Source organism: Pongo abelii, chromosome 5 (assembly GCF_028885655.2).
Source record: "Pongo abelii isolate AG06213 chromosome 5, NHGRI_mPonAbe1-v2.0_pri, whole genome shotgun sequence".
NCBI classification, from domain to species: domain Eukaryota; kingdom Metazoa; phylum Chordata; class Mammalia; order Primates; family Hominidae; genus Pongo; species Pongo abelii.
Genome location: NC_071990.2, coordinates 117361277 through 117389065, shown reverse-complemented (window position 1 = coordinate 117389065; position 27789 = coordinate 117361277). Strand labels below are relative to the sequence as shown.

Below are 27789 nucleotides of genomic sequence, written 5' to 3'. Positions count from 1 at the left end.
CTCTAAAAGTTAGGTAAAGTACCTAAAACTCACTCTTGTCCAGGGACTTCTATTTCCACTGCCCCATTCTAATTCAAAACACCATTTTCAAGGCCAGGTACAGTGGCTCACGCCTGTAATCCCAGTGCTTTGGGAGGCCGAGGCAGGTGGAGCACTTGAGGTCACACGTACGAGACCAGCCTGGCCAACATGGTGAAACACTGTCTCTATTAAAAACAGAAAAATTAGTTGGGTGTGGTGGCGGGCACCTGTAGCCCCAGCTACTTGGGAGGTTGAGGCAGGAGAATTGCTTGAACCTGGGAGGTGGAGGTTGCAGTGAGCCAAGACAGTGCCACTGCATTCCTTCCTGGGTGACAGAGCAAGACTTCATCTGAAAAAATAATAATTAAAAATAAAAATTAAAAAAAAAATTTTCTTAACTGATCTCTCAGTGGCCATGGGCTCCCTCAGCATGCTCTCCATATGAGAGCCATAGTAATGTTTTAAAAACATACATCTAATTGGTCACTCTTCTGTAAAAATCCTTCAAGACTTGGCCTCTCATTGCCCTTGTCAAAGACTCGACTTTTTATCAGGGCCTACAAAACAACATGATCTAGCTCCTATTCTCTCAGCTTCAACACTTATGGCCCACAAGCCTTCTCTCAGCTCCTCAACAGTACTTTGGGGGGCAGATGTCAAAGGGAGACATCATAGGGAATGAAGGTACACCAATGTAGCAACACTTTCAACCTTAACCTACCTGTGAATGGGGGAACACTACCCTTTAGATAAAAAGCCATTAAGTCCTAATGCTGGTTCATTGTGCAAATCAAATTCCTTATCTCAATTTCCTCACCTCTAAAGAAGGCAGACTCGTTAAAAAGATTTCTATTTGAATCTTTAAGCTGTCTGATTTCACAACTCTTTCACCGCTTATTTTACATGGAAATTCCAGATTCAAAAGTTCTACCCCAATCTCTAAATTGATTTGGTGCATCAACACTAAGTTCAAATATTGCCTTTTTAATTCAGTGTCTCCACCAGGCATTTGGGCTCTTTTGGAAAAACAATTTCTCCAGTAAAGTCTAGATACCCTTTCGACAGTCATCCTTTGGTTCACCTTTGTTAAAAGTGTTATGTACTTCACTATTCAAATACCATTCTGTTTTGAAAGCTCTGTCTCAGACTCGAGTTATTTACCCTACTAAAGTAGCCTTTGAATAGGTTAGTGTTCTCTTAGTACTGGCAGGGAAATAATTTAGAAGATCATAATCCTAAAAATGCAGAGTCAGTCTGGTAAAGACACACTGTCTATTTGATTTCCTGTCATACGTACTGGAAGAATAAGTTAGTATATAGAAATGGCTTATAATATTCTGAAATTTTGCAGTGATGAAAACATATACTTAAGCTATTATTTTAAAAATTCTTAATTTAAAATTTTGGAAGTCACCTAGTAAATTAAATTGTGTCAAACAGCTAATAATATCATCCACACCTTCAAATTCTGAACCAAATGTATAATTACTCCAAAATGTCCTGCCAGGCAAAATATATTTTGAGAACTTTGTTGACTTACTGTCCACTTGAATTTATCCATGGATTATGCACCTGTCTTATAGTAAAGAAAGAAAATTTTAAAAACACATGGAATGGGCTAAAAATCCAAACATCAAGGAAAGTCTACAAAGAATGGTCAATTCTCATCACTTAAATGTTCAGTATATTTCTAGAGATTAAAAACAAAAGACTGGCTTCTTGGAATAAGCTGTAACTTATAAATTGGTATCATGTAATACACATATTTTAAAAATATTTCTTTGGCTAGACCCTTATTTTCCCTGTTACGCTTTACTTTTGACTTATAGAAATGACTACCTGTAACCCACTCAAAATATGGGTTTAAAAAGTCAGTACACTCACATATATCTGAATAATAAACAGTATTTTGCTCAATTACTTATCTCTCATGGAGAAAGACAAAAAATTTCTCAAAAAACCATTTTAGTTATTAATGATGTTGTTATATAAACCATCCAACTTTTAGTCATTTCTTAACCAAAAAAAAACTGATGTTCTAAAAAAATACATATAATAAACTGTTATCATAGTAATACTTAATTAACACGTTCGCATTCTGAGTACAACGAAAATCAACATCCATAATGATGATCCTAAGGCATTGCAAGATTGGGTAGTACCAGCAAAGGAATATAAATTAACTATAATTTTAGGATCACAGTTGCCTATCACTGTATTCAAATGCTCCAAAAAGTAGACAATCTTTGGACGGCATGTATGGTAAACTGCAATGAAAACAAATGCTACAATATTTTCTATTTTGCTTTTTGTCTTTTTGTAAGGATTTTTAAAAATATGAAGTGTTTTGGAATAGATAATGCTTGGTACAACATTCAAAATGTAAAGGCTGGCATACAATGAAAAATAAGTCTCCCTCCCACCCCTGTCCCCAACTTGCTCAATTTGCCTCTCAAGATGCAAGCACTCGTACTAGTTTGTCTATCCTTATACAAGGAATATGAGATATTCTGTGTTACATACATATCAATTATGTATTTTACACAAATGCTGTATACCATCTACTCTATTCTATACACTTCTTTTTCTACTAAATATATTCTGGATGTCTTTTCATAGTCCACAACAAGGTGCCTCCACTTTTTTTTTTTTTTTTTTTTTTTTTTGAGACAGAGTCTCGCTGTGTCGCCAGGCTGGAGTGCAGTGGCGCGATCTCGGCTCCCTGCAATCTCCGCCTCCCAGGTTCAAGTGATTCCCATGCCTGCCTCCACCTTTTTAATGACTGCTAATGTAGCTAGTTCTTATGAATGAATATTTGAGCAGTTCCTTCTTCTGCTATTACAAACAATGGTATAATCAATAACCCTGTATATACATCATTTGCACACATGCAACTGTATCTGTAATATAAATTCTTAGAGATCTAATTCTTGGGTGAATGTGCATTTAATATTTTTAAAGTTTATATAAAGTCTTGTAACAGTTTCTATTTGCAATTTCTCATTACAAATAAAACTACATCTTTGCATAGGTTTAAGGCCATTTATAATTCTTTATCCATTATTCAACTGGGTTATTGTTTTGCTTTAAATACTTTTTAAAATAAACTTTTTATAACTTTTTATATATTAAGACTATTAGCTCTATTACATGAGTTGGAAATTTTTCTCCCGGTTTGTCATTTACCTTTTTATTTTATTTTTCTTTTTTGAGATGTAGTCTTGCTCTGTTGCCCAGGTTGGAGTGCAATGGCAGGATCTCAGTTCACTGCAACCTCTGCCTCCCGGGTTCAAGCAATTTCCCTGCCTTAGACTCCCAAGTAGGTGGGATTACAGGCACATGCCACCACGCCCAGCTAATTTTTGTATTTTTAGTAGAGTTGGGATTTCACCATGTTGGCCAGGCTGATCTCAAACACCTGACCTCAAGGTGATCTGCCCACCTTGGCCTCCCAAAGTGCTAGGATTACAGGTGTGAGCCACCATGCCTGGTCCCAGTTTGTCATTTATCTTTAACTTTACTTGTATTTTTCTTTATATGCAGTTTTCTTTTAATATTGTCAGATTCATACATCTTTTCTTTTATAGTTCTGGGTTTGAGGTCGTATTTCAAAGGCTTTCTGACTACATCATTAAAAAATATATATATATTTTATACATATATAAAATATTCCCCTACATTTTCTATGGGTAGTTTTATAATTTATTTTTTAATCCATAGACCTTTGATCTCTGTGGAATTTATTTAGGTATTAGGTGTGAGATAGGGCACAACTGTATTTTTTCAGATGGCTATCCATAGGCCAAACACCACTTATTGAATAATCTGTCTTCCACTGATCTGAAATGCTATCTTTTCCATACATTAAATTTCCCAGTCTTTTTGGGTCTATTTCTGAACTTTCTATTCAGTTTGAATACCATGACACTTAAACACTGTAGATCAAAAAGATTTATAGCATACTGAAGTTTAAGAAACATAAGTTATAACTATAGGAAACTGTAAGATACAGATAAAGTATTTCCCCTAGATTTATTCCTATTTAATTCATTTAACAATAATTTATTTAAGCTTCTCTTCCCCCTGGCACATACTTTCTTTTGTTAAGGAGAAAGTTCCAAGTGGCAGCTAAGAATTTCTCTGGCTTTAATCCAAAGGGATTTCTTTCCCCCATTTTGAGTAAAGCAACTCCAATTATTTACTTATTGTCATGGAGCTTCTGAGAAATTCCTTCTTACCCCTTTTATCTGAAGTTGGGAGGTCAAAGCATGATAAAGTCTATTTAGCAAGCTGTCTAAAAATCACAGGTTGATGCCACCTACTCAAAAAGTACATAGCCACCTTTGTCCTGAAGCCTAGATAACTTTTTATTTGCTTGATTCCCTTTTAACCACACTGGACTTAAATTTCAGGTTATCTATATTCCTTTATCATATCCCCAGGGACTCTCCCTGCCTCAAACTGCCCACCACACCCACCACACAAAGCATGAGTTTTTTTCATCAGTATTAATTGTAACCATAATCAACAAGTCAGGCTGTGGGACATATGGCTGGTAACCGTGCATATGTTAACTGTGATGGGAAAACGAGGAGGCCATCCTTTTACTCCTGTGGTGCCCTCTCTCCAGAAGTAAGTAAGGGAAGATTTCTGCCTGGCACAGTGCTCTGTATAAACACTACACTGCATATCAAATTGAAATAGTTACCAAAGACAAAATGGGTGTTTGCTGCTCTCAAATACCCTCACATAAATGTTAAAACAAGTTCAGAAAGTATCAAAAATTTGGTTTCATTAGTTTACAATTTTGAGCTAAATTACTGCTAAAAATAAAATAGTAAGTAAAAACTAAATAAAAAAATGAATTTGTAAGTATCTGGAAATGAACAATAAATTCAAAAAATGAAACAAACTATTTTTTATTTTATAGGATGGAAGATACAAATTTGATTTTCAGATCACTGGGGATACTTTAAAGAAAACTCTAAAATGTTAAGAGTAGACTATGTAACATTGGTAAATAAACAAATATTAGGTAAGAGGTGAAGAGAAAACAATCTCAAGAATAATAAGATGACAATAACAGGACACGACTTCTAATGAAATAACATAGGACCCATTTTAATCTCTTAAATAAGTATGAAACTTGTAGATATATCCTGAAGCAAGGATGTGGCCAATCTTCTTACTAAGAGATAATGAAGAAGAGAAAAAGTTTTGCATTTTGAAAATCAGCATTTCTTCTTACCATCAATTTAATGTTTTTTTTTAGCCTTTCATAGAGTTACTGAACTCAGATCTTATGATCTGACAAAACATATGATAAGGGAAACACTTTGTTGCCCATTCTTTTTATCATATCTCACCTTTCTAAACAAATTCTTTTGGGGACATTTAATAGTAAGCAGTTATCAGTTGTCCTCTGTTGAGGACAACTGTCCAGCTTCTCACTGCAGAGTGAGGAGGAGAGTTTCAAGAAGCTTTCAATCTATTATAATGCTTCAAGACAGAAACTAGAAGTTCTTATGTCCTATAACTTTGCTCATATATTAGATTTAAGAGGCATTCCATTTCTCATGTATCAGTCTGAAGTATGAATCAAATCTATAATCGGTACATAATACATTCTCTAATTGAGCCCTTTTCCCTCAGATCACTTCTTCACTGCTGGCAACTAGCACATTTTAGAACAAATCCAGTAACTTTCAATGTCATTAACCTAAGATCCCTTGTTTGAAAATGTCTGTTTTTGAACTACATGCCAAACAGAGCTCTCATTCTCCTATCACGCATATTTGTGGCTGGGATGTCCTGAACTAGCTCAAAGTTGTCAGGAACAAATACCATTGGCTCACCACTCCCGGTTTACTTCCTGCTATCACACCCAGTCCCTTTAGGGAATATGTTACTGGTGTGAAGTCTAACAAACAGTTTTCCCAAAGTCTGGTGTGGATTACAAATAAACTCTAAGAGTCCGTTTACTAACTCATTAAAAATCAAGGTTAATTTAAATACACCCAAATATTTGAATTCTAAACTTAGAGTCATATATTTAAAGTAATATAGAAAACCAGGAAAAGCAAATTTAATAGAGTTAACAACTCAGTATATGTGAATGAAAGTTGGTGTTCTCCTTTTACACTTTTTTTTTTTTTTTTTGAGATGGAGTCTCTCTCTGTCATCAGGCTGGAGTGCAGTGGCACAATCTCAGCCCACTGCAACCTCTGCCCCCTGGGTTCAAGAGATTCCCCTGCCTCAGTCTCCCAAGTAGCTGGGACTACAGGCGTGCACCACCACGCCCAGCTAATTTTTTGTATTTTAGTAGAGACGGGGTTTCACCATGTTGGCCAGGATGGTCTTGATCTCCTGACCTGATGATCCGCCCGCCTCGGCCTCCCAAAGTGCTGGGATACAGGTGTGAGCCACCACGCCCGGCCTCCTTTTACATTTTAATGTTGTAAGAAGAATATGTTTGTTTTCATACTGTCTGTTATAAAAAGGATTCCAATTACACAAATGCCCAGGTTATCCAAATATCTGACTGCAGAATACCCGACACCACCAATACATGAACTCTGAATATCCTCATCATAAAAATATAAATAATAGTATTTATTTGGCAATGAGTGTGAAAAATCATAATGATAAAGCTCCTAATCTTTCTAAGTTTTTTCTCAAGTTATAAAAAGGTTTAAGACATTCTACTCACATCTGTTCTTTATTATAAAGCATTATCAATATTTTGCTAATTGTTACAGATTAAAATCTAACAGAGAAAACACAACACAACCAAACACTACTACAAACTTGACAATGTTGCAATAAATGATAGTTCTAATTTTTCTTGATTTGATTATAATAAAATGAATTACTACAGCTAATTTTGTTGACTGAATAACTTACTTCCCAGGCTTATCCATAAAACAATCACTTATCTTTAAAATTATATAGCAAACACCCAAAATGCAAAAAAAAAAGTGTAATGCAACAAAATATTAAATTCACAGCAATAAAAAAATGACACACTCTCATTCCTTAACTATAGCTAACAATGACAGTGTGACTTGGAAGTTTTCATAGTACTAAAAAAAATTTTAAGTAGTAGAACGAATTCAATCTGAACAAAAACAATTAAAGAGGTGGGAAAGGCCGGGCGCGGTGGCTCCAGCCTGTAATCCCAGCAATTTGGGAGGCTCAGGCGGGCGGATCACAAGGTTAAGAGATCAGGACCATCCTGGCCAACATGGTGAAACCCCGTCTCTACTAAAGATACAAAAAAAATTAGCTGGGTGTGGTGGTGTGTGCCTATAGTCCCAGCTACTTGAGAGGCTGAGGCAGGAGAATCGCTTGAACCTGGGAGTCGGAGGTTGCAGCGAGCCGAAATCACGCCACTGCACTCCAGTCTGGCGACAGAGCAAGACTCCGTCTCAAAAATAAAAACAAAAACAAAAGAGGTGGGAAAATGTACTACTATCTCTTTTAATATTATCTATGTTTCTTAAAATTCCTTTAGTGTTTATCTATGCCAGAGGCAAATTTATCAGGCATTTTAATATTATTTCTAAATATTATTCAAAATAACAAAATCCTATCTCCAGGAATTTCCTAGTAACAGCAAAAGGACAGAACCATAGTCTTCTTCCAAATAAGACATAAACCATAATGTCTATAATTTTATCCATCAAATTTTCCCACCATGAAACACAGAGAATTGTTAATCCAGACTTTTGGATTTTGCTTTGGAATTTGCTTGATTTCCACGTATTCAGACTTGACATATATGTGAAGAAACTGGGACAGATGTAATGAAGGCATTAGAACACGAAAATAACTTTTAGAACTGATAAATACAGAACCTTACATCTTCAGTCTGAACCAGACAGTTCACAAGAAACAAAAAGAAACAAGAAAAGCAGTGCCAAATTCTATTTTTCAAGGTTGGAAGAACACTATTAATGTATTTCACTGCTTCCTGCTTATCTCAGCCACTGCCATTGACCGCTTTAACCTATTATTCTATCAAGATGCCCAGCTCGCTGAAGACATTCCTGACTCTAAGGAAAAAACACAGTTTTTACCACACACTATAAATTAAGTATCTTATTTTCCTGTATATGTTTATTTTCAGATGCTAACAAATTTCAACCAAATAATCAGAAGTTTATAAATTCATTTAACATGTTTTAGAAGTGAAACATGAATTTAAGAGTAGAACTAGCATTGATGATATATAAAATAATTAAATGTAAAAAATGAAACCTGAAAGAGGTGCTTTCAAGTTTGAGTATATGTGGTTTTTATGTCACTAATTTTTTTTCCAACTTGAAATCTCTACTACCTTTTCCTAAGTATATGCCAAATAACAACTTTTTTAAGTTAAAAAAAAAAAGCAAAAATAGAATTTAATCAAATAGTTTATGGTGTTTTGTCTTTTACAATTAAATTACTAAATTTGGTCCCACAAATTCTGAAAAATAAAATGGAACAACTGTGAACTATACTAATATTAGTTTCATATTTTAGAAAGAGTATCCATTTAATTCCTACAAAAAAGTAGTTTTGTAAATATCAAAGGAATAAGATCCTAATATCAATTCCATTTGTTATCACATACAAATCAGCTATTAAATGAAACTGAGAAGTAACAAACCTTTTTTTTGAGTTTTCATCTAAGTAACTTTGTCAAAATTTTCCTGAAACAGGAATTCCTATATATTTTCTAGACTAGGACATCTCACATTTACAGTGTGTGTGTTTTTGCTTTTTTTGGCAGAAAATTTTACTGAAATAAGACTCTATGTAAGGATTTTCAGTAATTAAATGCTTATCATAATCCTCAACTGGAAACATTCTCCTGTTGGACACCAAAGAAAAAAAAAAGAAAATGTGGTACTAGTTATTATCACATAAGAAGCAAAGTAACTTTTTCTTGAATTCAAATGTTGAATATAAACTTCCGTTAATGATTATTAACACAGAACCTTTGCAAGTAAACCTAGAATCAGAAATTCTATAAAAAGAATGGTCACCTAACTTCATTAGAGAAAGGAAGGTCATCAAAAAAAAAAATTAATGAAACATTCTCTACCATGATTCACAAGGGTGCCAAGTTTCTTCTTGAATATACAATGACTTGGAGTCCCACTGGAAAGTTGGGAAAAGAACAATATAAGTAATTTATTGAATCTCAATGAATTATTTTAAACAGTGGTGTCTTTCTTAGATAGACGATAGCTGCATATAACACATAAGATGCCCTAGAGAGAGTGAACATGTCACAAACTGAAAGAAAATATCTACAACACATATAACTAATGAAAATAAATATCCAAAATATGTAAGAATACCAAAAAAACCACCACCACACACAAAAAAAAAATCTGATAAAAAGTAGGCAAAGGTACAAACAGGTATTTGAGAGAGGAGTAAACACAAATGGCCAATCAACATATAAAAATATGCTCACCATCATTCGAATCAGTATCATACAAATAAAATAAAATGAGACAGCATTTTACAACTACTGGCTGGCAAACCTCAAAGTTTAGATGATACCAAGTGGGTGTACCCTTATGCCCTGCTGGTAAACACATGAAACAATTTAGAAAATAATTTGGAATTAGCCAGTGAAGCAGAAAAATATACATAGTTAATATACCACTCCTAGGTATACTTCCTAGAAAGATTTTTTTGCATGTAGCCAGGAAACATGTACAAGAATGTTCAGAGCAGTATTATTTTGGATAGCTAAATATCCATCACAGATAAAAAAAATTCTGATAAACTCACACCATTGTAAACTACAGAGGAGTGAAAAATGAATAAAGAGCCCCACACATCAGTATGCACAAATCTCAAAAACACAATGTTACAGCAAAAAAGTAAGTTGCAGAAGCAGATACATACAGTATAATTCCTTTTAAATATAGAATTTAAAAACATGCAAGAAAAACATTATTGTGGATGGGATGTGGAGTGGTATACTTTCTAGAAGGACAGAGGGAATAAGAGACTCAGCATAACTAACTACATGATGAAACACAGGGAATGCCATCAGGGAGATGGCATAGGGGTTTCAAAAAGAATGGTAGTGCTAAGTTTCTTTTGCTGGGTAGCAGATACACATACATGTGTTCATTGAATTAATATCCCTCGCCTTTAGCATAAAAGAATGATATATACTATACACGTATCAAAGTTTTCCCAATTTTAAATATTGAAAAAAATGGGTACCTGTTCTTGAAAACTGTGGAAACCAGCAATGTAAGGCAGAAAAGAGAGGTGTGACGCGCCCAGAAGAGCAAAGGAGGTGCTCCCACTCTGAGAAAGTATATTAGCTAAGTGATGTGTAACTGCTACCACAGCATTTCAGCTAGTTTATAAGGGATGGAACATAAGCATAAGTTGATGGTTTTAGGTAACAATGAAAGGAAATTAAACAAAAGAGGAATACTTGAAAATACCTGAGAGCATGCACTAGTGGAAAAATGCCAAAGTAGCCTTTGAAACTGGTGCCCATAGGAGGGTGGCATTCAACTCTCCGCTCTGCCACCTACTGGCTTTATGAACCTGTGGAATTCCTTAACCTCTTGGGCTTCAGTTTCCTTACAAAATAACAGTGGTAGTATCTATCACGTAAGTCTCTTCTGGATCAAATAAGAAAAGCAAAACATCTGACACAGGGAAGACTCTCAATAAACACAAGTCCAATCTGAAGACAAAGGTGAATCAGACCTAACTATCATGAGAATCATGGAATGTTATTTTTAAAATGAGGGACAGAAGACTCAAGTGCCATACTAGGTCTCAAAGACACAACTTTTATACAAATGGCCCTCACCTTGAAGATGTCTTAATATTAATATTTATAATGCCTTTTAAGCAAAAAACTGTCAAATTCCTATTTCTCTCCTTACTCCCATGACAAGAAAGATCTAAAGAACCATAGCTCACAACATGACCCACATGTGTAATTTGCAAATCAAAAAACTAGATCGTAAAGTGCTATAAAGTAAAATAAACAAATTTTAAAAACTGGAAGGGCTCTTTACTGTCTTATAAAATGTTTTTTAAAATTCCAATAAACTTATTAACACTGCAAGTAAAATGCATTTTAAATGCAGTTCAGTATCATTACACTGTAGTATACAATGTGTATTAAAATGTACAAGAATTTTGTGGTATCGACACTGAAAGTTAAAAAAAGTATACAAATAGGTGGATTTCAAATACAATTGTTCTCAATATTGCTCTGGAGTCAGCTTTAGACTGTATTATTCAAAATATAATAATTGTATTATCCAAATTCTACACAAGAGTTTAATCATCATTTGTACCAAATAACACAGAATTTATTCTTTAAGTTAATTACCCACAAATTGTTACTAGTAGACTGAGAGACTTCTTTCCCCCAAAAAAATCCACACTTTGATAAGGTCAGTTACTTCCCATGGGCTCCAAAACTCTTAACATTTTCCCCCAATATTGTTCTACTAGAATTTTTGCCAAATAACTCTTTATCCTTTTTTTCTGTATTTTTAATAGTTGTGCTATAAATCATAAGAATACATCTTTTTTTGTAGTTGCACTATTTTATCAGTCATTTTCTAAGTCATGTATGATCAAAATATCATTTACTAAATTAATCTTAAAAAGTTTTACTCTGCTGCAATTATACAAATCCTACTGGTCACAAAACTAATAATGCAATTATAAACTAACACTTACCAATGTGAGAAATCAAGATTTATGGGGAAATCAAACCAAAAGCAAGACTGAAAAAATATTCACTATCTATTCTTACTCTCTCAATATCATAGTTGTAATCAAGAGCATTCCCCTGCCATATTTAACTCATGCTAAATATACAATTCTATACAAATATAAATACTACAAAATGAAGTTCTACATGTAGCCCATTAGTAAGGATTCATATATTAGTAATAATTCAAAAGTCTCCCAAAACATTGAGAAGTTTTTAGTCACACCATTCTGCCTTTTAATCATTATAACAGGCCATGATGTCCTAAAAAATAAGCATGTTTGACACTTCTTCAAAATAAAAACAAATATATTGACATTCGCACTATTTGCTTTTCAATTAGCTTTGTTTTTAATTAGCAAATTCTGAACTAGCCCATTTTAGAAATGAAACAACATAGTTCTTTCAATTGTAAAGAATTAAAAACAGTGTTCACCAATTTGAGATGGTTTGGAAAGCAGACGTAGTGGGATTACACTTTCACACAAATCTTAACAAGGAATAGCCAACATAGTAGTTCCTAGTTAAGTAGTGCTATTCTCGGAATTATACTGTTTCTCATAAATCCTAAAGAAATATATCCATAGAAAACAGTCACTTTACCATGGTGATCTTGGCTAGGATGCTTAACCTCTAGGCCTCAAATTCTTTATCTCTAAAGATGAGAATAATAATAGTACCTACTTCACGGGGCTGCTATGAGAAGTAAATGAAATAATATATGCAAAGTTGTTAGAATTAGATCTAGCACATAAGATCTTAAAATGTCAGCTATTGAGCTGGACATTTTCTTTCTTTTTTTTGAGCAGAGTCTCACTCTGTCACCCCAGCGGGAGTGCAGTGGTGTGATCTCGGCTCACTGCAAACTCTGCCTCCCAGGTTCAAGCGATTCTCCTGCCAAGCCTCCGGCATAGCTTGGATTACAGGCGCACACCACCACGCCCGGCTAATTTTGTATTTTTGGTAGAGATGGGGTTTCACTATGTTGGTCAGGCTGGTCTCGAACTCTTTATCTTGTGATTCACCTGCCTTGGCCTCCCAAAATGCTGGGATTACAGGCATGAGCCAGTGCGTCCGGCCAAGCTGGGCATTTTCTAATAGATTCTCACAACTCTAAAAGATAACTGGTTTTCCGTATAAACAGGTACATATTGCACACATGCATTTTATAAAAGATGTCTTGGTTCAGTAAATAATAGCATTTGTCTAAGTGTCTGTTGATGGCTGAAGGGATAAAGAAAATGTGGGACTTTTGTTTCCCACTACTGAGGCACGAGGATCCAGTGTTCCAACCCAGTGGGAAAACACAGCCTTTGACTGAAGAGGAGATCCATGTAATGTTTGAGAAGACTGTGAAATACATTAGGAAGAATCTCTAGCTGCCAGCTGAGAGGCTCAATGGCACCTACTGTTCTCGGCTGCACAAAGGCCAGGTGTACTACGTGAGTGAGAAGATTCTGAAGCTGGCACCAATATCTGATTTCCCTGGGACCTGCTTCAGAAAATTCACCAAGACCTACAAGTTTCAGTTGAACATCACAGTTCTGGATTACCCTGCACCCTATGCCAAGTATAAAGTGTGGATAAAACCTGGAGCACAGCAGTCCTTCCTATATGGGGACGATATGTTGAAATCTGGTCTGAATCAAATCACGAAAAATACTTCTCCTGGCCAGGAAGTGGTGGTGGCAGACATCCCTTTGGGTTTTGGGGTGGCAGCCACATCTACGCAAGACTGCAGAAAAGGAGACCCCACCGATTTGTGGTATTTCATCAAGCAAACACTGACGAATATGTGCAGCACGAAGAGACGGTGACTTAAAATGAAGTCACTGCAAGGACTTACAGTGGTGTGGAAAGGCCCAGCTTTGTTTCCTGTGTTTGCGTGTATTCCACCATCGGGCTGAATTTTGTCAACACTATGATCTCTTCAGGTCTTCTTAGTTTATATACTATCCATCAGTGACAAACACAGGCTGGATTCTTCTTGTACAGAAATGGCTCAAAATTGGGGTTTCAGATCTTTGTGTTTGTAACTAAATATTCTGTTTTGTATCTGAATCTGAGGGCTTCTTGTTCTGAGTAACAGATTCCAAACCTTTGGAACTAAGGACAAGAATAGCTTATTGTTATCTGTGATAACACTTTGTTTTCCAATCTCATGATAACAGCACATGGATTTTTCTCTGTTTATTAATATGAAAGATAGATATTGCCATATCAGAACAGTAAGTCACATCTGAGATTTCACAAATGAAATCTGACTGAAATAATAACAGCAATTTATAATAAGTGTTATGTGGTGTGGAAGAAAAACTTGGGTTCAAACCCCAGTTCTGCCGCCTACCAGCTAAATGACCTTGGATGAGTCATTCAACTTTAATAAGCTTCATTTTCTTCTTTTAAAAAAAAACCCCACAAAACTTAAAAAAAAAGCTATAACCATCTACCTAAGAATGGTTATTAGAATTAGAAGAATCATGATTATAAAGCATGTAACACAGTGCCTGGGAAATGACAGGTGTCAGCTCCCTTGTCCTTTAAAAAAAAAAATGTGTGCATATTACTTACATACAAACAAACATCTAATATTACTCAGCCTTAAAAAAAGAAGAAACTCCTGCTATTTTTGACAACATGGATGAACCTAGAAGACAATATGCTAAGTGAAATAAACCAGACACAGAAGGACAAATACTGCATAATCTCACTCATATGTGTAATCTAAAAAAGTCAAAATTCATAGAAGCAGGGAGTAGAATGGTGGCTGCCAAGGGCTGCAGAGTGGAGGGTCACAGGGAGATGTTTTTCAAGTGGCACAAAGTTTCAGTTACGTAGGATGAATAAGTTCATGAAATCTAATGTACAGCATGGTGACTATAGTTAGAGATACTGTATCATATACTTAAAATATGCTAAAAGAGTAGGCCTTAAGTGTTCTCGCCAATGTGATGGATATGTTAATTAGCTTGATTGTGGTAACCATTTAGCAATGTGTGTGTATGTGTATATATATATATATATATATCTGAAAATATATTGTATACCATAAATATATATACTTCTAATTTATCACTTATAGCTCAATAAAGCTGGAAAAAAATTTTTTTAACCTGAATATTTGTGAAACTATGACCAGGGATGGGTATGTTGATCCACAGTTTAGAGTACTTCCAGCAGCATATATATCAGGAAAAAAAAAATGTTTTTTAGTTGAATTAAAGTCCAATGAGTCTAGAGTAAATACTAAATAGAGCTTGTGCAAAATGCTTTTGGTAATAGAAGTTATATTGTTCATCAAGTAATGAAATGGAATACTACCTAAGATTTTAATGAGAAAAAAGTTAATTTTGTCCAAGCATAACTTTGCTGAATAACAAGCAGAACTGAGGGCTCTACCAATATTATCTAGAGAACTCACATGGAATTGTTAAATAAAAAAAGGGGGGTTATGAATGCTACAGAAAGAAAAATGAAATATCATTTTATAGTACTTACTTGGATTAGTATCTCTTTCAGCTCTAATATTCGTATTTTAATGATATTGATGCAATTCTCAAATTTTCATTTTATAAACTTGAATGTTCTAAAATATTTATCTAATACTCACAACCCAAATAATAACATCTTCCCCCTTTAAGGGTCATATATGTATTTCCATTCAAGAGAGAAGATGCTAACAGGTAGGTTGAGCAGGGAAAGAATTAATAAATGATATCAGTAGTCTGTGAGCCCATTTTTATTTCCTGGCATATAATATATTTTTAATACATTGAAGAGTTGAATAAATCAATGTATCAATAAGTAAATGGGGTACAGATGAGTAAAAGATAATGGGAAAGTGAAGCATAGCTATGTCTAAAGAGTTATTTGTTGCTCTGAAACTGCATAGTTCAGGTTTCTGAGATATTTAAAGAAATCTCTCTAAATTCCCAAGATTCTGGGCTCTTCTCCTTTTTCTTTCCATCTCAGGCCCAACCTGAACCTACCCTCTTACATCTATATCTCCTACCATGCCTACTTTCAGAAAAACTGTCTTTGAAAAATCTCTGAAATTCTAACTTATTAGCCAGCCAGTAGAACAATTTAAGGTACACACTTACTAGAACAGCAACCATGGTTATTTTCTTTTGTGAAAACTACTTTGGGAAGAAGTTGTTAATACTAGGACCTCTACAAGAATTCCAAGTTATTATTTTAAGGTAAGGAAAGGTTTGGGAAGACTCAGGTCCAAACCAGCACCATGCAAATGGCCCTATCCCTGGGCATCTGCAAGCACGAGGCAAACCATCCACCTCAATAAACATAGAAATCTGGTGTCCTGACGCTCTTAGTTCCTTCATTCAGCAACATTTATAAGGTCTATGTCTTATAACAGGCACTACTTGTATAGAGTGGAATTTCAATAATAAATAACGCATAGTCCTTGAGTTACATTCAGGAAAGAGTATAAAGTATAAGAAAACACCATTTCATGATTTGGAAGACAGAGTCACACAGACACTAAAGAAGCCAGAGGCCATAAGAGGCTTTGGTGTCTGGCGTTTATCTCCACGAGTCTACAGCAGGAAGTAGCTCCTGCTCCAGATTCCTAGAATCCAACCTGGCAACTGGTACACACAGAGGGTCAGAAAAAGTCTGACAATCATTTGAGAAGACTGTCTAATAACAGAGATATTTACCTCTTTGACACCAGTACGGTCATCATCACCAATCACAATTGTGGAGCATTCCCAGGCACTGTTTTGCCACTTATGTGTCATTTCACTTTCCAAAGTTCCTAACATATAAAATTAAGAGAAAGTAGGAGAACACGACAGCATGTCTAAACTTTCGCCTGATTAGCATCATAAGTGGCAAGAGTTATTTTTGACTCATAAGTTATTAAAGATGTAAGAATTTCAGCACTAATAAGATCACTGGGGGAAAAAACACCATTAATTGTTATTATATCTCTATAATATATACATTTTATTTTCTATTTGTTACATTTTTCCTAAATAGCAATTACCTTTAAAATATGAAAGAAAGCAGGCAAAGAGGAAACCAGGGTGCAAAAAGGCCAGGTGATCTGGTCAGCATTACTAGTGGGCAAGAGGCAGGAACCAGGGATGGCAGGAAGACTCACTTAGCATCTTTGCACTGTTAGGGAAGAGGTCTGTGGATGAGGTAACACAATTATTTGATCAATGGCTAAACAGACAAGGGCCCAGCATTACTGGGATGTATTTTCATTGTTAATATGATTAAGTTAAATAGCTGCATAAGTATCCATTTTGACGATGGGTTTCTTGGTGGTCTGTGTTGCCACACAGACCCTACAGGTACTCAGGTGTCCTATAGGTACTTAATATTCTACAGATACTCATGTACCCTACAAGTACTTTACTTTGTACACTATAGATGGTGACTGTGGAGTTGTTCTCAAGTATGATAGCAAACAGACGAACAAAGATATCTAAATAAAAAGTGTTACCCTGTGACTTCTCTAATTAACACTTTAATTTGCTATAATTTCTCCTTCCAACTTAGCAGAAACTGCATGTGAAAGCTGAAGTTGTAAACAGAGTAGGAACTAACATGTGTGAATGGTTGAGAACCCATTGGGTGGCCAAGATCCTTGAAGATCTTAGGTCAAGGGGCCAAGACATTCTATATTTTTAACTCAGCTGGGTTACTATGGAAAGCAGGTGATGTCATTAAGCGCTTGGCGCAGAAAACTATGAGCTCTTCAAGTAATGTAGCAATTTGTGTATAACGGAAAACAGAATATAAAGCCCTTGTTAAAACTTTGTAAATGACTCTCAGTTTTTCTTGACCTGACCTGACGTTTCAGGGGTTTTTCATAAACACCTGTTTTTATGCATGAATTTCTCTTTTCAAACCCTCAGCAGGTATCTAACCACTAAACCACATTAGACTATTTACACAAATAGATCATTTTTAGCTTCTGGGCTCTATAATGGCACCTAAGAATGTTCTTTTAAAATTTTTTCAAGAGGAATGAGGTACAGCAAGGTGGTGGTGGAAGATGCCCTGACTAAACTTCTCGGCACTTTTCCCATTTCTACCCTAAAAGGATGAAGGATTAGAACAGGAAAGTCAGTATCCTGCCAGACCAGGGGGTGAACACATTAGTCCAGTCGCTGGTGTTTTCCCTCAGTGGGCTCTCTCGCCAACAGCTTGCCACATCAGAAATGTAACTCAGTTAAACATTAGGCCAGGGGATGTGCATAATAAACTAGTTTCCTTGTCTGAAAAATAAAATGATTGATGTGGATGAACTTTCCTGCCCCTTACAGCTGAGTCTATGAAAGAACAATAATATTCTGAATAAAGACATATGTACCTTAAAATAAAGTTTTACATGAAAGAAAAACTCATAAGCAAATTAAAAAGACAAATAAACTGGGAAAAATATGTGAAAACTGTATCACAGAACAGAGGTTTAAGTTATAGAACACGTACAGGAAAAGTAGGCTAGAGAAATGGTCTAAGCTATATGAAAAGATACTCAACCATGCTTTCAGTAAGAAGAATGAAAATTACAACTAGACTGAGATTCCAATTTTCACCTCTAAGGTGGACAAAAATTAAAAACTTCAACAAAATCTAAACAACATATCCTCTTGGTGATGCTGAGGGGAAACAGCGCCATGAATCCCCATTCTATGACTCTCTCCCAAAGATATTCAGGCTATATATACACCCACACACCCACACACCAAGTTATTCACTATAACGTATTTGTGTTAAAGACATGGAATCAACCTGAATACCCATCAATGATAGATGTGTTTGCGTGTATTCCACCATCGGGCTGAATTTTGTCAACACTATGATCTCTTCAGGTCTTCTTAGTTTATGCACTATCCATCACTGACGAAACTTGTCTATTATAGAAGTAGTGAGGATAGTTACAATAAATGCCTATATGCATGGGGTATATTCCATATACCCCATGGAATACTATGCAGCCATAAAAAACAATAAGATAATGTCCTTTGCAGGGACACAGATGGTGCTGGAGGCCATTATCCCTAGCAAACTAATACAGGAACAGAAAACCAAATACTGCATGTCCTCACTTATAAGTAGGAGCTAAATGATAAGAAACCATGGACACATAGAGGGGAACAACACACACTGGGGTCTTTAGAGAGTGGAGGGTAGAAGGAGGAAGAGGATGAGGAAAAATAACTAATGGGTACTAGGGTTAATACCTGGGTGATGAAATAAACTGTACAATAAAGCCCCATGACACAAGTTTACCTATGTAACAAACCTGCACTTGTACTCCTGAATTTAAAAGTTAAAAAAAAGTATTTATATTGGCAAAAGACAGGAAATAACACAGATGTCCATCTATAGGGCAATGGTTGAAAAAACTATGGTGCGTCTATACAATGGAGTACTATGAAGCTGTAAAAAGGAATGCAGACCATCTTTACACAGTTATGCAATGATCTCCAATATAAACTGTTATCTATAATAAAGCTTCAGGTCAAGTCAAGAAAAACTGAGTCATTTACAAAATAAAGTATGTATATACTGTGATGCCATTTACTTAAGAAGTTGGGAGGGATATAAATGAATAATACATTTTTTAATAAAAAGGATAAATCAAAACAATGTTTTAAAAATAGTTACATATAGAACGAAGGTGAAACACAGGGTGGATAGGTCAGTAACAGAGGCTACCTTTCTCTGAATATTCCTTGTTTTATAAATTTGACTTCAGAAATATATGATGTTTGCTAGAGCTAGCTTCTATTGGCTCTTGGTGAATGTTCAGGTATTTTGTGATCGGGTTGTCTGGAAACTGACCGTACCATGGAGATCAGCAAACACATCTCCTTCACCCTCAAGTTGGTTGTTAAACATGTATCGGAACACCAGAGAAAACATATGTACTTTAGGAAAGTATAAAACAAATTAAATTTAAAAAGAGCATTCCTAAAAATTGAAAGCAAAATGAAACAAACCTAACAGTGAATTGAGTGGGTAGTATTACCACATTGAATCAACTGTGTCACATGACTTTACAGCACAGTAATGCAGCTCTAGTGAAAATACCAAAAGAATTGCAAACATAATCAAATGGCTTATATTTTCTTTCAATATTCTGATATGAATATTTATATTTTATTTTGAGAAATTGTGAGTATCATGGAATGAACAAATGAATAACTATATTACTGGCATGAGTACTGGGGTTTTTAGCATGGGACCAAGGAGCTACAGATACAAGATTGAGGTCATTAAGTAAACACCTGTGGTCCTGAATGTGCATTGGCTACATCAGTAAAAAGTTATCATATATCTTATATTTAAGGAACATCCTGTGCATACGTTTCTAGCTCTGTTCACTAGAGAGAATGACCAACCCAGAAGCAATGTGCATCCCTAGGACCCAGACATCCAGGCACTCAGACTGTGGTTTCTATTTCCCACAAAAGAAACCAAGAGTCTGTGGAGAAATGTCTTATTGTAGATCTGGGCCACGAAAGGTATAAAATATTAGAAGGAAAGAAGCTATAAAAAAAACTACTGGGATCATGGTCAAAAGAACTCAGGAGCCAACTGGAAGAGGAGAGGCTCTCACTGGCCAAAAATGGGGAAAAAATTCTGAACAATAGTAAGATTAATAAGTGCCATGGACTGAAACACATACAATACATTATAAACTCAATGTTTATAATGATACTCAAACACACACACCTCCCTCACTACACCTGTGGAGGATGTTAGGAGCAGCTTATTGTTCTCAAATGCTGGTAAAGGCATTTCTCCTGCTTTTTCTATACACACTGTACTTCAGGGTAACCAAATAGTTGATGAAGGGGTGTGTTTTTCTTTATAGAAAATATCCTAGCTAATAAAATACAAATGATAAAATCAGAATATCATCATTTTATAACCTATAATAAAACATTGACTGTAGGCAATTACCAATGTCCAGTAACACCAAAGAGACACCAGCAATTAAGGGCTTCCTGACAGAAGTATATCATGCCACTCTCTGTAAAGTGTTCTTGCCAAAAAATGTATTTGTGTGTGCTGTATCTGTGTGTGAGTGAATGTGTGCATCTCAAACCTGAAATCAGATGAAAACTCTAGATTTAACTACCAATCTCCAGAGCAGCAAGTTAAGTGACAATAAATTCTATATCGTAGGAAATTGCATGAGATAGATGACACGGCTTTTCAACAAGTAAACTGCAAGGGAGTAAAAAGTGACACAAGACACCTAGAGTAACAGGTACTTTAGTCCATTTTACACTACTATAACAGAATGCCACAGACGGGGTAATTTATGATGAAAAGAGCTTTATTTGGCACACCGTTCTGAAAGCTAGGAAGTCCAAGAGGATGGCACCAGTATCTGGAGAGAGCCTTCATGCTGTAGTATCGCATGGCAGAAGGCAGAAGGGCAAAAGAGGGCAAAAGTGTGCAAGAGAGCAAAACAGGGCCGAGCTTGCTTCTATATAAAGCCCACTCTCACAACAACTAACCCGTTCCCACAATAATAACATTAATCCATTCATGAGGGCATAGTCCTCACAACCTCATCACCTCTTAAAGATCCCACCTGCCAAAACCGTTACATTGAGAATTAAGTTTCCAACACGTGAACTTTGGGGGATACATTCAAACCATGACAACAGGGATATATGAATCAACCTAATTTCAACAAACAATTTATCAATCAAAAAATATATGTGGATATGTATGTATGTGTTTCTATATGATACAGACGTGTATATATATGTTTGTGTGTATACATGTCTATATATGTACGTGAACTACAGGATTTGATGATATTAAGAAATGGCTGATTTTTTAATATGATGATGACATTGTTTTAAAGAAAAAAAGACTCCTTATCTTCTGGAAAAATATACCAAAATATTCACAGGTAAATTGGTACAATATATGGGATTACTTCAAAATTTGGAGTAGTGGTGAATGAAAGGAGAATTGAGTGACAGTGAGTTGAGATCAGTTTGAATGACAGGCATATAGGCATTTATTGTAACTATTCTCACTACTTCTATAATAGACAAGTTTTCTGTAAAAAAGTTTAAAAAGCATATGAACACAAATAACAAAAACCAATGTAACTAATATTAACAAGCTGGTAATAGAACACTGATATCAGACTATACATTCTAACTTAGGAGGCCATCATGATCACCCGAGGAGCTTTAAGAAAATATAGTCTTTGAACCACCACTATCTTAATGAACCTCAAAGGCTGAAGGAATTGTGGCATTTCCCTCAGGACAGCACAAGTGGGGAAAAGAGGCTGAGAACCACTGTGTAAACACTTTAAGGGTATAGAATATATATTATTCACCCAGTATTTATCTTAATCTCTAACACTTAAGAAGCACTTAAGAAACATAAGGTGAATTAATTAACGATCCACAGATGTGCAAATGAATAGGCAAGCTTAATAGCAGCTAATCAGTAGATGTGAAAAAAATCATTATTCATATTTGATATTTAAAAAAATTACTCAGGTTATAGAGTTTAAAGAGTATGGCTCTCTGTTTTGAGTGGAATGGGTTTCCTTCATAAAGCCACAGACTAGTCACTTCAAACAGCTACAAGTAAACACCCAGAGTAAAAATAGTTCTAAATACACAATTGGGTGGGGTGTGGCTAGAAAATATTCTGATTCTACAATCTGTTTTGGACAAGACAGTGCTTCTTATGTGACTAACAAAGCAAACAGCAGTCAGATTCCTTGTGCTGAAATAAGTACACTATTTGCAAAAAGGGTTGAATGTCCAAGGCTTATTCAATAAGGACACCACATTTTCCAAAACTAAAGGGGAGTATAGAATGACAAATACCCACATATATTTACATATCCCTAAAAGAAGACATACAACCTCCTGGTATGGATTTTTTTGTGTCTCTAATAAGTACTAACTGGAGCCAAGTCTACCATCTGACCATGGAGAACAGCAGAATACCTCAAACACAGGAATAATCTAATTTTAAAACTGGGAGGAGCTTAGAAACCACCTAGTCCAAACTTTTCATTGTGTTGATAAAAAACAGACACCCAGAGAGGTTAAAGTGAAAGGCTCTGAAAATTGTTGCAATAGCCACAGATGAACAAATGGTATACACCGGGGCATAGCACTATGTATTAAGAGCTGAGAACTAGTCTTCTGAATGTTCACATGAATCATAACTAACAGGGTATCAGTCTCAATTATAAGCAAATAGCAGTATGTGTGTGCATGTGTATCACCATATATACACACAAAATATTAAAATGTATATTTTTAATAATTACTTTCAAAACAAATTCAACCTAGCATTCAAAAGCATCCATAAAGTTACCTCACTGACTTTTTCAAAATTGTGTCCAAATGAGCCATAAGCCAAAAGGCAGGTGTTTTCTCACACTTATCTTTTGTAGTCTCCTACAGATGTAGCAGAGTACATATTATAATTACAAAAGCTATTCCATATATAATTTCCAAATGACGAAAGAATAATTATAAACTTTCCTATTTTGTTATTCTGAACTGCTCTAAGAAACATATTTTATATGTATCTATAAGTATTATACAGAGACATATATAACAATGTAAATTTTTTTAATACGGCAATCAACAAAATGCTTAAAAGCAAGAGGAGAGAGGCAATGAGATGCCTTATCCATTTACATTTCCATAAAGGGCTATACAAGACTTTGTTTAAAATACAGAAAATTGCTTGCAGGGGAGGGAAAGGGAAATGAAAAAGGCCAAATCTTTAGTTCATTCACTGGTCAAACTTTCAATTATTTAAACTACTGATTAGTCCTGAATCCATACTACTTTAATTCTGTGGAGGTAGAAAAATGATGTGTCTATGCCTGTGCGTGGAATTGTCCTCCTCAACCAGTTCACCTGCATAGTCAATTTGATTTTGACTCAAAATGATGAAATTAAATAAGATAAAAAATTTGGACTCTCAACTTCCCATCTTTATTAGATTTTTTAGGATCCTAAAAACTGATTTTAAAGGTTTCCTAATATTGTTAAACAGACTCTAACTACCAAAATTGACAATAGTGTTTACTTCTACCTTTGAGGAAAAGTATTTCTAATTGGGATGATTCCTAACGCAAGTTAAGCCAATAATATTTTTTTTAAGCTGAAAGCAAAGTTTGAAAATTTTTTTCTCCTGAAATAAACACAGCAGTCTTATGTAAATTAACATAATATGAGATTATCAAATTAAGGGGTTTTTGCAAACTCTACTGCAACTCTAAAGTAAACCCAAATTTAAGCAAGAAAATCTGAAGTCATTTACTGAATATAGCATAGTGTTGTGAATAAGGGATCTAAATCCTTCAGGATAATTATATTGCTAACTCTACTATCAAATTCATTCTACTATTCAAATTTTCCCTGTCTGAAAAAATTGAAATATTTAATATGCTATCATATTTTAAATTTCTCTTAACTTCTGAACACTTACACTAAAATTCTGATATGCAAAACAGCATACCTACATTTTTAACATTTTGTTTCTTTTGCTTAAGCTTAAAAGTAATTAAGAATTGGGGTCGGCTATTTTCACAAAAATTTATGAATATTAATAGACACATTGATAACTTTATGTAATAACTCAATAATTTAGATGATGATTTAAATCCAGTACCCCCTTCAAGGAATTCTTTATCCGCTTTTATGTACTATCACACATTACATAATATCAACCAATTAACATAAGAATGTGCTTTTCAAAAATAAAAAGGGGGTATCATCATTCCATCATGAATCAGCCTAAACACTAGAGTATTAACTAATAAAATAAAATCACAGAAAAAGATAGTCCCTGGTTAAAACTACTAATATATATTTAAGATAAAGGGTTTATTTTTCAATAAGAAAACAAGGAAAAGGAGAGCCCAGTCTGATCTTGTGTGCCTGCCCAATAGAACTTTCCACCATAATTAGTGCTTACCACCTTTGAGGGGAGGAGCTTAAGCTCAGGGTAACCTCATGTAGTAAGGGAAAAACAGTATAAATACCACTGAGCAGCTCTCGAGAGGCACCTTCTGCACTGCTCACCTGGGCAGAGGAGGCTTCAGAAAGCTGCCAAGGCACCATCTCCAGGAACTCCCAGCACGCAGGTAAGCGTACACTCACTGGTGGACTTCCATGTTAACTTGCTTGGAAAGAAACTTTAATAATTTAAATACTTGAGTTTTCTCAAGTATCAGAAGTATTGAAGTGATTTAAAAAAACGGGTTTCTACCAAAATGCACTCAGAAAGTTCTTTCTGCATCAGTCTATAGATGATAGTCCTAATAAAACCATATTGTAAAAATTTGCCCTAATCCGAATTTCAGTGTATTTTGAAACTATTAGATATTTCAGGCTATGTCAAAGATTCTGGATTATTTAATACAGACATCCAATCCTAATTTCTGTTTCTTTTTCTTTAGGTAAATCATTTTATTTTCACTTGATTACCTGAGTATAGCTTCCAAAAATAACTAAGACATATACTCACATAACTAAAAAATGATCTCTCATTTATTTATCGCACATATTAAAAAAATATAGGATAGGTTAAAAAAGTAGATAACTGTATAAAGAACTCATCTGTGAAACATAAGAATAATAAAATAGGTTAATAACAATGCTGTATAAAGTTATTCTTTTCTGTTTTTCAGAATCTATCTGAGAATATGCTGCCACAAATAACCTTTTTGCTGCTAGTATCCTTGAACTTGGTTCATGGAGTGTTTTACGCTGAACGATACCAAACGCCCACAGGCATAAAAGGCCCACTACCCAACACCAAGACACAGTTCTTCATTCCCTACACCATAAAGAGTAAAGGTAAACTGAATTGTATATTTTGTTCTATTAACAAGTTGGTTGTTGCTTTCTATAATCTTAATAATCTCTTTAACAAAATGCATTTAACTTTGGTGTTATTTTCAAACTTCTGAATTAGTCCAAATTATTACAACAAAGTGATCTGTGAAAAAAGTAGAACAAGAATATCCAATAAGTGTAGTAGAAAGGATGTACTTGAAAATATAGTAGAAAGATATACCTGCAGAAAATTAGAACTTTTATGTGTAGAAATTTTTTTCTCAGATGCTGTTTTTGCACAAATAACTGCATGTAATCCAGAAATCTTGATCTAATCAAAACTAATCAAGTTTAAAAATTTTAAGCTAAAAATAACTGCCAATTGTACAAAGAAGGTAGCTGGTTTATTTAGCTGAATACTTAAACATTTACTTTTAAAACTAATTCAACTAGCCCACAAACAGATATAAAACCGAGTCTTATCAAAAAAATCTGATGCCCCCCCAACAATGAACAAATGTAATTATGAGAATTGTCAAGCAGGCAAATGAAACTGTGATTCTCATAATTACTTATACATTTTGAATATAGTTTAGCGGTAAAATGCAGAGACTTAACTATAATGCATAAGCTGTGTGACCTGAGGTAAGTTACTTGTCCTCCCATGCCTTAGTTTCCTCATTTGTAAAATAAGGAGTAGCTATCTCAAGGGCTGCTGTGAAGTTTAAATGAATTAATACCTGTAAAGTGCTTTAAGTGTTGCTATTACTTCTACTACTACTTCTGTTACTCCTAGTTTTACTTCTACTACTTTTAGCTACAATATAGCCTTCAATAAGTTACCTTTCTTCTTGAATCTGTTGCTTATCTGTCCAGTTTTCTTGGTTACTCTTTGAAGATTACTGAGATAATATATGTAAAGCACTAAGGTTCTCAAAGAAGGGCAACTTCTAGGCCTCATATTCACTAATTTTATTTAATAGCAACTGACACGACTGCCTATAAAATAGCTACAGAATAATATAAACTGACTGTAGGCTTCAAACTCCCTTTCCATAATTTTTTTAATTATATATTTTATATTGTAAATAAAGCTAAGGATATTTGTTATAAACTTTAAATATTATGCTTTTGGGAACAACCATTTTGAGCAATGAAACTTATAGAATTGTCTTTTTAAGAAGAAAGATGGAATTTATTTCACAAAAGGAAACTTAATATTTGACAATAAATGCACACGTAAACAACAGATACTTTAGAATGACTCAAAATATAAATAAAAATTTTAAAAGTTAAAAGCTAGTAAAGAAAAAAAATAAAAGACAAAGGGACCTTCTGCTTTACTTGAAGCAACAAACACAATTTGAAATGCTATGAGAAACAGCACTGGATTCAATAGTTTCCATGATCACAAGATCAGACTTTTTAATACCTTAATAAAAGCATAACAAAGTCTTGATTTAAAAAGAAAATGCACTATTTTAGAATGTTAAAAATACTTTGATCTTCTCTTAATATACACCATTATCTTGGCTACTTTTGCAGAACAAATGAAAATATCTTAACAAATGAAAAGTTCAGAAGCTGTATTTAAACTACTAAATCCACCTTAGTCTCTTTTTAGATAGACACTCAACTACATTATCATCCATTGGCAGGCATTAATGCACCATAACAAACACAAAAGCCCACAGTCTATACAAGTAAAACATTAAGATGATAACAGAAATTCAAAGAGTTATTATATAATTCCTAGGCATATCTATCCAACACAGGTTAAAAAAGAGTTCTGTCAAAACATACTAAATTATGCTGCAGAGGATTCCACAGCCGGTGAGCAGATGCACGTGCCACATTCTGACACAACCAATCACGATTTCAGTTTGTAGCATTTAAAAAACTTAATAGTAGTAAGTAGTCATTTTACCTTGAGGATTGTGCCACCCTAATCTTGAATGAAGAAAATTTTTTCAGATGACAACCTACAAACAGGGGCTGTCCCCCAAGCATTCAATAGAAGTCAAATTCTTTCTTGCACTGAGAAGTTGAGGACCCATTAGGACAACATTCCAAGTGACAAAGTTCGCCCTGTCACTGTTGTTCCAGCCTCGGATGACGCCCAATGCACTCATTCCCATTGACTTGTTTCTCCTCTTTAACAGTAAA

At 34.8% G+C, this 27789-nt stretch overlaps 2 protein-coding genes and 1 pseudogene across 3 annotated transcripts in view; 2 read left to right on the top strand and 1 right to left on the bottom strand.

Moving 5' to 3' along the window:
• The window catches only part of NT5DC1 (5'-nucleotidase domain containing 1), a 138844-nt gene that overhangs the window by 88669 nt on the left and 22386 nt on the right, over positions 1–27789 (bottom strand). The window lies entirely within an intron of this gene.
• COL10A1 (collagen type X alpha 1 chain) overlaps positions 1–27789 on the top strand; it is a 42487-nt gene that overhangs the window by 8169 nt on the left and 6529 nt on the right. Inside the window, exon 2 of the mRNA XM_009242173.4 lies at positions 25476–25644. Coding sequence (XP_009240448.3) covers positions 25491–25644 — 154 coding nt within the window. The 5' untranslated portion in view covers positions 25476–25490. The remainder of the gene's footprint in view (positions 1–25475; positions 25645–27789) is intronic.
• Positions 13003–13604, top strand: LOC103890977 (60S ribosome subunit biogenesis protein NIP7 homolog; annotated as a pseudogene).